This window comes from Amblyomma maculatum, chromosome 10, assembly GCF_055883805.1.
Source record: "Amblyomma maculatum isolate TAMU_Amacu chromosome 10, ASM5588380v1, whole genome shotgun sequence".
Classification (NCBI taxonomy): domain Eukaryota; kingdom Metazoa; phylum Arthropoda; class Arachnida; order Ixodida; family Ixodidae; genus Amblyomma; species Amblyomma maculatum.
Window position 1 is genome coordinate 91,969,916 of NC_139353.1, and position 12,320 is coordinate 91,982,235.

The following is a 12,320-nucleotide window of genomic DNA, read 5'->3' on the forward strand; positions in this document are numbered from 1 at the left end:
TGGGAGAGGCCTTCGCCCTGCAGTGGGTATAGCGAGGTTGAGGATGATGATGATGATCCAAACAAGGAAGGAGCTGCTAAGAGAAAAACATTAGCTTACCATCATGTATACTGCGCCAGCTCGCCGAAACGTATGGCAAATGCCGTGTCACCCTAAAACGGCTGTACGTGTAGCAGGCGTTTCCAGCAGATGCCCATATTAGCGGCATCTCAGTGAAGATTACTGGTACTTTAGTTGCCAAATGGGACAAAAATGGCTGCCATTTTACGCTTTTATGCAAGATAGGGAGCTTGTGCCCTCCTCTTTCGACTCGCACCAGCTCAAACTCCAACAGATATAGCTCTGCGACTCTGCTATCCCGTAACTCTAGCTTTCCTTGCTGTATTCCGTGAAGTAACGCTCTGGGCATTCATCTTCTAGACTGTATATATATCGCCACATATTGTATGTGAGAAGCTATAGAACACGGTGAAACTAACGATAAATAAACAATAGATCAAAATCATTTTTACAAAACAAAACTGTAATAATAAAACAAGATTACTGTTATGTCATTTCCAAATTTTTGAATGAATTCGCTTTGAAACATTGTTCCTCTGAAATAACGGTTACCAATAAGTACTTATTGTCTGGTCTTTGTTCGAGCGCCAGTCCATTCCTACAGCCACCTTTTCTTACTAACATATTTTATTAAGACAAGATGCAGCCTGTTTAAACAGCTATTTAACAATTCACCGCACCACTTTCTGTCTGGATTCTTATTCGAAGAAACACGTTGCACTGATAAACCTTTTACGCCTAAGCATTCATTGCTAGCTTTGATAAAATATGCATATCTCCGATCTGCGTTTCATACTTTATCCGTTTGCGGCCATCTATCTTGACGCACGTCGTCTCACCTTTGACGTGGCTGCTATTTTCCACTGCGTCAGCCGCAGTCGTTTACAGGAGGGTTTCGCTTCCCGAAGACGCGTTATCACACGTGCCTGTTTGCAACGTGCCAAGTGGCTGCCACGTATCCGCTTGGTTGCCAAGATGTCTCATATTCACACTGATAAGGCGCAGCAGCGTCAAAGGTTTGCGGGAACAATGCAATCGCATGATGGAATTATGATTCTAAGCAATGTTAATCAACATTTTTGAAAGTTTTGCAAGCGAGACAATATAGGAGAAGCTGTAAGACGTGTTATCCTTTTCAGAATTGCATTTTAACTTTCTGGAAAATAATTCAAGTTTAATAATATTTTGACAGGGAATAAGTACCTTGTCATTATAATGGAATAATATCTGCTAGTGACCTTGTCGAGACTTTCTATTTGTGCATAATAATTATAGATCACTAAATATATTTATGACAAAACATTAAAGAAAAAGGTCCACCTAAAGTAAGGTTGCACTATCCGCCTGTTTTAAAATTGCTTTCATCTTTCGCCTGACTTATTTTCAGAAAAAGGAAGCGTGCTTGATTAAGTAATTGTTTATTTTATTTTATATATTTAGCGTATTCTTTATAAAAATCCCAAGACTCTTTGTAAATTATTTCTTTTCAAACTGTGTACATTTTATGCACCACTTGCATTTTACACATTTGCCATTGGGAAGAGTGTTTGTCTCCACCCCTCTAAATGTTATGATTGTAAAGATTAATAAATCTATATTCGTCATTACAGACAACTTAAGGGCTCTCTAGTGTTTACGATCCTAATAGGAAATATATTAGGATGGTTGAATTATACCTTAATCGCATTTCAACATTCACCTCGGTTGCTCTCCCAATCGTTTGCTTTCAGACTGCAGTCATTCACGTTTGCAGGCACTGAGTTTGTTTCTTTACGCTGCATTTTTAACGACGTTAACTCTGAAACCAAAATATACGGTCTACCACATCTCCACGTCGGTATGATCACCGTTATTGTTTAGTTCGGTTATATATGGCGCTTTATTGAATGTAAAAAAAACAAACCAAAAACAAATCCTCTATCAAGCTCTCTTTCTAGCCTGTCGGCGGTCACACCTATGGTTTCAAAGGTGTGCATGCACTCAAAGCAACTGATATCGCATAATACCGACCCTTGACCAATATCAGCTCTGAGCTTATGTGTTGACACTTCTGACATTATTCGGTCGCTGTACCGAAGCATGCCTCTTTATCTCTACAGAGATATTCCCACGAGAATTGCAGCAGTTGAAGAAACTACTGTCCATGCTATCACAAACACGTGCTTGTTCAGTCTATAAAAGTAAGCCTATTCAGTCCCCTCTCCAGTCCTCACCAAAGAAGCAATGGAATTTAAGTACTTCATCCTCTTCGCCGTTTTCGCAGCAGCCTCCGGTAAGACACTTTTTTTTTTAGTTTTGGGGAGAATCCAATCTCGGCTAAGAATTAACGTTCTTTAGTCTGGTTGGAACTGGCTGTACGTAGAAGAAAGAATTTTGGAAGATAAATGCAGCGCAAAACGTGCTTGGAGGGCATCATTTAATTCACGAAATTGGCGCACGTTCTCAAAGAAGTTTCTTCGGCCGCACCCCAAAAATATATTTCATGAGAAGCATCACGCTACATAGCGCTGGATGTGTCTTTATATACGAATGTCGAAATTTTGATGAAAATGAATGCGACGATATCCAAGTATGTAGTTTTGAGCTTTGTACTACTAATACAATAGGTCTGCCCCAAATGAAGGATTGGCTCCTACTCCAAGGTTGACCTTAAAGGACTCTGCGGTTACAAATACGCTGGATGGTATTAGCGCAACAACAAATCGCAAACAATTCTGGTCTTAGTCAAACTACAGAACAAGGAGGGGAAAAACATTAGGGTCTCACATATGCGCATGGTATCATTCTGTGCACATTTTTCCACTGCCGGAAGGAATACATGCTTTTCAAAGTATAGGCAAAGACCCGCAGGACATAATATTTACCCACTATTATGCTATATAAGTTGGAGGTATGTAGCTACATGGCGTCATCATCGATGTTGGGCGAATAGATATCCCCTTGACTATTTTATCTTCCTTGGCACAAGAATTTACTTATGTGTAGATTTAATTTTTGTGCAGTGTCACGTCTTTGAATGAAAGGAAATGTTAGTAATCTTAAAGCTATAGAAAGCTCTAGCTGGTTAATGACGGAGGAGGCCGGTGTCCATATATTAAAGGAGGCCTGCTAGCCGCGGCGGCCTTGACCATGGAGCGGACCAGTGAGAGAGAGTGAGTGAGACAGAGACAGGCAAGGAGAAAAAGGACATATTTTCAGAACGGTATAAAGCACAGACTATGTCCTGCGCTAGCGTCATCAAAGGCATTATGTTGGCTAGATAATCTAAGGCCAGCTAAGCTACCGCGAGGATTACCAGCTGACCTAATTAGCGCAAGCTTTAGGCCGGTGCTTAGTTTTGAACTTGTCAGCGGCACCAACAGCGGTGGCATAGCACAGCCACTCCACGGCAACGTGCAGCGTTATCTTACAATATTTATAAAACATAGCCGAAGCTCAGGGTTCACGTTTAAGATTTATCGTTATTGTTATGGGTTGCCGCCCGTTCGCACCACATGCTCAATAATACCTTTATTCATCTTGAACCTATGAAGTGTTCCTGAATGTGCAGTGACCCGTCTCGCAATCTGAAGGTCCTGGCAGGGTTTCACTCCTTACTAATCGAAGTTACTCAACTTTTGATTCAGTCCAGTAAGTTCCTCGGTGTAGAGCAGAGCGCAGGGAGTTTTGTGCAGTGCGAATATTTTGGACATATATATAATTATAAGGCCGAGCTGGTTTTTCACTTTCTAGCCATTTGGAGCGAGCTCTCAAAAGGAACCGGATACACTCGTTACTCTGCAATACAGGCGTCGTAATTACTAACGATATTGCCAAATATTTGCGTTATCAATACCGCTTTTTTTTTATCTTAACACAAAATGCCCTGTTACATAACGTGGAAAATCAGCATTGCGCATGCCGTCCCTTTTTGTAAGGCTTAGAGAGGTGAAACAGGGTAGTGGGACACATTCTCTTTTATAAGTTTAGAAAAAAACATTTCACTTCACTGAAATTCGATTCCTGCTGTGGTTGCATGCAGAGCTTATTCCTGGAATTTATTAGCAGGTTCTTGTTCTCTTCAAGCTTGCAACCTTATATTTGATATTCCTATAATTATCTAGCGCGTCTTGCAAATTCGACTCGCAATAAACGCTGATATTTTCTCTTGCAGCTCAGCGAAACGCCATCTGCCGCCTGCCTCCCGACGAAGGCGTCTGTCGGGCATCTATTCCTCGGTTCTATTTCAACCCTGCTGCCGGGAACTGTTCCTTCTTCATATACGGGGGATGTGAAGGAAACGAAAACAACTTCCAAACTATCGAAGAATGCGAAGAAACATGCGGTGGTGAGTTTCTTTAGCTTGCACGTTCCTATGGGTTTCCCAAATATACCTCAGCAATCAGAGCACTAAACGAACTCCAATTAGGGTTCTTAAAGTGCGCTCTAAATATTTATTACTTAAAGGAGTCTTTAGCATTCCAAACGACTGCTTGTGTCGAGGCTGCTAGTTATGTATAAAAAAATCGTCTTAAATTTCCGGTCTGAAGCCCCTTCAGTAAACTGATGCAAACCAATTTTCAGAAGCACAATGCTGGACTGAAACAAGATGAAAATCACCCAAACACGATTGTTAGTGTACAGAACCAAATACTGAGCCATGAGGCGCTCATGCAAAGTAAAGTGCCGAAAATTATTAATGTTCTCGCTCTCGACATCAGAAAGTTTCCTTTGGCTTTACGTTTGTTATACGTTTTCATCTTTATCTTCAAACACTGTACAATTTGCTTGTTAAATTGCTTCTGTGGGACTACTAATAAACTTACAAATTTCTCGAAAGCATGACGCTAAATTCAATCTGACTGGTGTGCAGCGTAACCAACGCTATATTCAATATGCGAAATCTGTTCTTTTCTGAGATATTTTGCGCCTAAGGCAACCATACGAAATGTCGACTGTAGGATAGCACGAAATCAAAAACGATGTCCCCTAGAAACAAGGTTCTACTGAGAATTGATAACAACGCCGGTCGCGATGATATGCGAGCTCAAAGATGACAGCGTTGTAAAGCCATACCCACACACTGCATATGAAAAGCATGTGCTTTTGTACCGGTGAGAAAATGCGTCCTCGCAGTTGTGTTGATTTAAGGAATGCTTGACAGCACATATATATTAGATCAGATAAACTGGGCAATTTATTACTTTATGCCTATGCTTCAATATCAATCTGCTTCCATTTCTGAAAAGGGAAACAGTGCTCTCCTATGGGATCAGAAAGCTTGCGTTGTAAAGGCAGTACCCCGCCCTATTCGACATAAAAGGCGTGTATCGAAATTCCAAACTTTCAATGGCGGATTGCTTGCCTGAGCTTCAAATCAGATAATCATATGTTAAATATGTTTGGCTCATAAATATTTAGCTACAAGGAAATTAAGGAATGAGCAACTCAATTCGCGGAAAAGAAAAATTGCAGTCAGCAAAAAAAGGTCGTCCTATGGGGAGCAACATAAAATCTCACTTCTAACGTTATTTTCAATGTTAGAGAAGACAGTCATTGCTGTATGGAGTGCTACTCAGATACTCCTGAAGATGCATGTTTTAGCTTTTTTATTTATACAAATACGTTACAAAAATGTGCGCAGGGCGCGTAGGTACGAAAGGAGGTCTCAAAACGAAACTCCCGAAAAGACTTCGCCTTATATTTAAAGTTCTCTTTTGTTGCGTTAAATAGAAAAGTTTGTAAATGTGGAAGCATTATATGTCACACTGACTGAAAAACGGTCAATTGCGTTGGAAGTATGTATAATCGCCGGCATGGCAAGAAAATAGAAGAAGACATTCAGCGGACGTGCCACGCAGACTATAGAAGCCAAAAAATATCAGTATACATTGCAAAAGCGCATCGCTTTTTCTACATTTTGTGCTATAGGGCGCGAGTAGCTGGGACCTTATTTTCTGCACTGTCCTCCCTCCATGCCACTCGTAAAATTGTTGACTGCCACAAAACATGAAACAAAATGTAACATTGAATAGCTGTCTAATAATAACGAATGGATATTCAACACTTTTATGCTCTTTCGCGTTTTTTCCTGAACAAGATAGCTATGTTATAGATGACAACTTTGGGTTAAGAATTGAAGCAATAAAGATTGCAGCTTTTTCCCTAATTGTACTAAAACACGTTATTAACCAAGATAGAAACTGTTGCGGCATTTGTGAGCCTGGAAGTTTCCTATAGTACAGCACTTTTTGCTTTTTTTTTTTTGAAAAGGAACGTTTCCTCTTTATTTTCGTTCCGCAGAGCCCAAGCGAGTCAGTGACTTCGAAGGAGCTGACTTCGAGACTGGCTGTGAGCCAAAACCCCAACGCGGATTTTGCAAAGGATTCTTAGATCGCTGGTTCTTCAATGTGACGTCCGGCCAGTGCGAGATGTTCCTTTACAGTGGCTGCGGTGGCAACGACAACAACTACGAAAGCGAGGAAGAGTGCGAATTCGCCTGCAGGCGTACGTAGTCCATTAGAATGAGTTAGCTTTTTTTGCGGTGTCCTAACCGAACTTCCTTTGGACAAAAATAACTCTTGCGAGGTATGAGTGAAGCGCTATGCCCGTTTAAAGTTCTTTGTAACACAAAGATCACGGAAAACTATATCGGTACAATTACCGGTTGCGGAGGCTGAGCATATTTGAACCAACTGCGTATTCTTGTTCAAGTATAGAGTTTGAAAATCAAGTAAGAAAACCATACATAAACCCTAATAAGAATGTGTAATTGTTTTGAAGAGCGACATAAACATCTCAGTACTGCAGCCTCGAATCAGATACCTACGATAGAACTGTTGCCATTCCGTGTCTTTTAAAAGGCACTGCTAATACACACCATTGCAAGGCCGCAGAACAAAGACGTCAATGTTGCTGAAACATTTATATCTCGAAAGGCTTAGATCTATTAGATGAACGTTGCCGTACAGAACGCTCGGTTTTGTATATTACTGGGAAGAGTTCTCCAAAAGTACCAGATTACTGGGAGAGTTCCCGAAAGGTACCAGCACGCTTTCTGTTTATTTTATTTTTTATTGGTTCATTGACTATTCTGGATTGATCCCTTTAAAATATTGTTTATGGAAGCGCAAGTTACTTTACATTGAGCTTAATAAATCAACCCCCTCTGAATTTGCAATCCATCGTGAAACCTTGTAAAATGTTCGTGAATAATGCAGGTTGTATTGCTCTGGTAAATGGGCAAATAAGATGTGAACACACATTATTTACATTTGAAACTAATGCGACATATTATTACTTTTGCAGGCTAGACACCCATTCCACAATCTACGGCGTTAGCTAGAAGTGGACCGACCTTACAGCTGCATCGATATTTAGGAACTTTTTATTCTTATAAAGGTTTTATAACACTGCCACAAGGCCTAAAAGGTTATCTGTCATTTTTAAAATAGTGAGCACAACGTGCTACGTTTATTGCAGTTTTTTAATAAATAAGATGTGCTGCAACTAAGTAAGTTGTAAAATATATTTTAAAAGAGGAAAAAGTGGCTTCCTCATTTCAATATATAGTTAGAAGAAGTGAAACACATGAACAGGTCGTGGTATACTGACCGAGTGCTTTATAACTATAACTTTACTCTTCTGAGCCAAAACATTTAGGAGGAAGCTTAAGATTTGCTCTCAAAGTAAACACTTCATTCCACAAACTTCTGACATTAAAACTGGCACATATTATGCCAAAGAAACCTCTGTAGTTTCTACGCTTTGGAGGGAAAGGAGGACGCAGTATCTGGCTCACGTTTTGGTGATTACCTACTCTTGCAATGAATGAGACACAATTTGAGGTATGTACTCTGGGGATTCAACGTTCCCCTCAAACGCAGGACCTGACGAATAGCCTCTTCCTCTCTTTCACCAGCGAGCTTTTATCCTTCTCCCCCTGGCCTCCTTCCCCCTAAGTTGCTGCAGAAAGGGTGAGAGTGAGCGGGACCGAACTAGCGCGCCAGGAGGCCCCTCATTCCCCCTTCCCTCACATCTCGACGGACAGTTTTTGCATCATGGGAGAGCCTACGCCGTGACGTCGGAACTCGCGGCGCTGTGATACGACCGAGGAAAACATTGGAAAATCCAAAGAGCATCATGGCCCGCAGGCTGTGCTTCGGTGTGTCCTTTTTCACGGGCGCGTCTGTGGTCAGAGCTAGCAGCGCGGCGTTTGTATAGATGAACCCGAGCACCGCTAGAACCCTGCAAAATTCTGAAATGAACACCGCAATTACCTCGCCGACTTCATCAACCTTTCCATGGTAAAATAAATTATCAATAATGTTCAAAAGCAGCGCAGTCCTAGTGCTGGACTGTGATACAGGCGCTTCACTCAATAGTGCTTTGATATCATCTGGTAAGCAGTTTGCTCCTTCCGGTGGGTTTGCGAGATTATAAAACGACAATAAGTGACCAGTCACCAGAAACTTTGAGACAGTAGGCTGATCGTTACAACCGGATGACTTCCTTATAATGCCGAAAACGTTTTCCAGTTTGTGTTGACTCAGACGCTAAGTGAAAAAGTAGTTGTATCCTACAATGGAGCTAAGATATGAGATCAACTCTAAGGTACTTCTTATAGTAACCCTTAGTCCACAAGCCGTGCTTTCAGTAAGAAATCCAACCTAGCTGATTCTGCTCAGTAGCAGAACCCTATAAAACATGTTTTGTGCATAAGGTAAGGAAAATAATACGAGAATAAAGTTTTTAAAAGCCAGCAACAGACAGACACCCTTTGTAGGCTTCGCCTACACAACTTGAGGTCTGATATTAAGAAGCAGAGTTTTAAATTTTCCATAGCGGCAGGACATCAGACTTACAGCTTTTGAATATATTACTACGGAAACAAATAAAAGAATATGAATTCATTGCAGCTTATAAAGTATACATTTTAAGAAGTTTGAATTTATAGCAGGAGGAAGATGAGGAGGAAAGGCAGGGAGGTTAATCCCTAAAAGAAACCGGTTTGCTACACTGCACTGGGGGAAAAGGATGAGTGGCTATAAAAGTTGTGAGAGAGGGATGAGTGAAGTTAGTACAGTCACATCACAGACATGCAACATCACATCACGTCACAGTCATATCGCGTAACATAACAGAAAAATTATATCTTTCGGTTAGGCCTGTGCTTTTCATAAAGCGGAGCAGCGCATGGGAGGCCTTCACCGAAGACGATCGCCGTGGGCAGGGATCTGAAATCTCTAATTTCAGTCATTGGGCGTCCATCTAGATGCTCCAGCACACGGCATAGATATTGTCCTTCTTCAGTCTCCGTCCTCTCCACTATAGAGCCTGCATAAACCACAAGAGCTTCTTTCAATACCCGGCATCAGGAAGAAGGTCGAACTATCGCCGACAGAACTAAAATAAATCACTGTTGAATACTTCCATGAGCACCATGCAAATCGTTTGCATGCCTACACCGATGGTTGAGTGAATGCTGTGAGTTCTTCAGGCTCCATGGTCATACCCTGAATTAATACAGAAATAAAAGTTAAGACAACTCACCAGACTTCTTCAACAGCTGCAGAGCTAACCGCTCTTCGTGTCGCAATTAGGCATATCAGTCAGCAGAGCCGCCAGCGGTGGTCTATATTCACAGATTCAAAAGCAGCCCTGCAAGCCTTAAAAGCGGCTCTTCGCCATGGAGCCCATGAACAACTCGTTGCGGAAATACGACAAATTGTGCAATTAATGGAGGACATGACATCATCTTCAAATGGCTTCCAGGACACAGCGGCATAGCGGGCAATCTCCAATCTCCGGGCGGACAAGGTCGCACGAACAGCCCACCAAGACGGCGATTGTGTGTTGATTCCCTTTTCCAGGGCAGACGCAGAGGACAGGCTTTGTGCACTTGTCAAAATCTCTTGTGAAATTCTAGGTAGTTTGCGAACTTCCACTTAAAATCCCTTAACCCTGACCTGAAGCTCCGGCTTCCACCTGGCCTACCCCGACGCAAAGAAACCTTGCTGTGCCGCCTGTGGGTTGGTGCAGCATTCACAAACTCGTATTCTTTTATGATAGGTATGGAAAACAACCCTGCATGTACAAACTGTGGGTGCGACGAGTCTATAGGCCGCATTCTTTGTGAGTGCCCCATATTTCAATTGCATAATGTATGAAGACAACGTGTTACACGAGAATGTGGAAATTTATTTAAGTGAAATATTTCTTTTCGTATGTTTCCACACAGGATGACAGTGCTACAAATGAGTGAAATTAATAGTTTGCTGTCCATGTATTCCAAAAATCCGCCACATGCTCCGGTTCCAGCTGGCGTCATCACATGTCAGGGAGTCAAAATAAAAGCCAGCTTGCTCAGCTACGAACATGTATTCGACTATAATTTTTGCCAGTGTGGTTGCTTTTACATTTCCATTCGACGCAAAAACGCCAAGGATTTGCGCCCAGCTCCCTAAGCAATGGGCAGGAATGATGGTGCGAGATAAACATTTTTTGATGCCATGAGTTCTAAAGCTAGCCCATTTGAAGCTACTTAGCCGTGTAGGGTTGAAAAAGAATCACCATCAGCGAGCAAACCTTTGTGGCCACTGGTCGTGTAACCGGCAAGATTCACGAAGCCTTCAGTGTTACATGCATTGTTAGAAAAACCGCATTACGCATGATGCGGAACATTGGCCGTCATAATGGATCAAATAAAATACAGCTTTCATTTCCTACTTCATTTTCAGAATTAACGTAAATCTACGAGAATGACATTTCGAAAGCAGTTTTGAAACTCTCCGGCTGCCTGCACACTGAGATGTTGCGAGAGTTTAATTTTGTCCTAAAGAAGGCCACCATGATGTGTGAACGTGTCCATGCTATTGGTATTTTCGCTTAAAGCCGCGAAAAACTTCGCGTTTAGACCAACCCCACCCCTAAATGGGTGCAGATATTTGTGCAAACATTTTCATCCAGGTCGAATTATAATGCTATTCGTCCGAAGGTTCTCGCAGAGCTTTGGGCTCAGTATCCTGATTAGCAAGCATTGGACAATCCAGGATAGGCATGCCTCTGAGAGAATTTCGGCTTGCGACCAGGAAACAAGCTCTCACAGCTAACTTGTTTTTTCTACAGTAGTGACTGTAATTTTGCCTCAGGAGCTTCTTCGCTCAGTGCATTGTTTTTCTCCTTCAATTGAGCCACCTGCTGCTGAGAAACAGCCAGGCTTTTCCTTGTCTTTCTCAAAGCACAAGTAAAATTCTTGAATTTTGTTTTTGTGACTGCAAGAATCAGTCACTGCAATAAAATCCTAGTGCCTTTGTGAAGGGACTTGTAGAGCGCAGGCCCAGGCGCAGATGTTTTGAAAAGTGTAAATAATTCAGATGACTCAAGGAGAAAAAACCTTCTTTTTTAAATTGCTCACCGAATCATTGCCGGTAAAATCTTTTTTGGGGAAAAGGGATTATTTATGCCCTGAGGATTAGAGTGCTGAATATTCAGGAAGCCAGAAACAATAGACAGTGTTTTTTGAACTGTTGGGAAAGGGATTATTTTTCTGATGTATTGTAAAGAACGCAAATCAAAGATTGTGCACTAGACCCGTATGATATCCGGTACTTATGTGTAGAATTTGGGGATGGGGGAATATTTGATTCAATTGCGCTCATGGGCCTCCACTGCATATGGCGCTCAAGAAGGGCTAGTTACCATTGTGATAAAGGCCCACGGCCTGCCAGAATTTATTTTTGGGAAAACATGGACAGGTTTTTCGCAGTAAAGACAGATGCTGCAGAACCTCTGAAGTGGCTCTCATGACTAGAGTCTTTGTGTATGCGTGAATTTTATTATGGGACATCTAAATATCGTTTTGTGTGATTTTTGTCGATTTCTTGAAATGTCATGTGTCAAGACCAGGCAATATGACAGATAAAGCCCTTGTTGCTTAGTGGTAAAGACGATCGGCAACTAAACTAGAGTACTGAGTTCGAACCTAACCCATTCGAATCCGCTAAGGAGGCTTTTTTTTTTGTAAAAGCAATGGCACAAACAGCGAAGAAAAGTCGGACGATATTCTTGGAATAATGTGGTGAGTGTATGAATGCTTTCGCTGTAATACTAAGCGAGCAATGGGTTTGCGGAATATAACCAGCCCTTATAAATAGCATTCATTGATTACTAAAAAGGATTTGACTCAGTTGAAACCTCGGCGGTGATGCAGACATTGAGAAATGAGGGGGTAGTCGAGCCGTACTTGAAAGTGCTGGAATATATATATATATATATATATA

At 41.6% G+C, this 12,320-nt stretch overlaps 1 protein-coding gene across 2 annotated transcripts; it reads left to right on the forward strand.

Moving 5' to 3' along the window:
- Positions 1-2,194: 2,194 nt before the first annotated feature.
- On the forward strand, positions 2,195-9,590 carry LOC146177012 (boophilin-G2-like). Of its 2 annotated transcripts, XM_084583054.1 has the most exons (4): positions 2,195-2,332; positions 4,214-4,387; positions 6,343-6,546; positions 7,348-9,590. In XM_084583054.1, exons 1-4 carry the CDS (start codon positions 2,284-2,286, stop codon positions 7,350-7,352), a joined length of 432 nt encoding a protein of 143 aa, XP_084439180.1. In that variant the 5' UTR covers positions 2,195-2,283; the 3' UTR covers positions 7,353-9,590. The 2 variants fall into 2 exon arrangements, with proteins under 2 accessions (XP_084439180.1, XP_084439179.1); XM_084583053.1 differs by lacking the exon at positions 7,348-9,590 and having other exon boundaries at positions 6,343-6,554.
- The last annotated feature ends 2,730 nt before the right edge of the window (positions 9,591-12,320 follow it).

Bases quoted from the DNA above. Each gene is read 5' to 3' on its own strand.
- LOC146177012 (XM_084583053.1), top strand. From the start codon at position 2,284: ATGGAATTTAAGTACTTCATCCTCTTCGCCGTTTTCGCAGCAGCCTCC. The intron at 2,333-4,213 runs GTAAGACACTTT...TTTCTCTTGCAG, and splicing joins CGTTTTCGCAGCAGCCTCCG to CTCAGCGAAACGCCATCTGC. The intron at 4,388-6,342 runs GTGAGTTTCTTT...TTCGTTCCGCAG, and splicing joins ATGCGAAGAAACATGCGGTG to AGCCCAAGCGAGTCAGTGAC.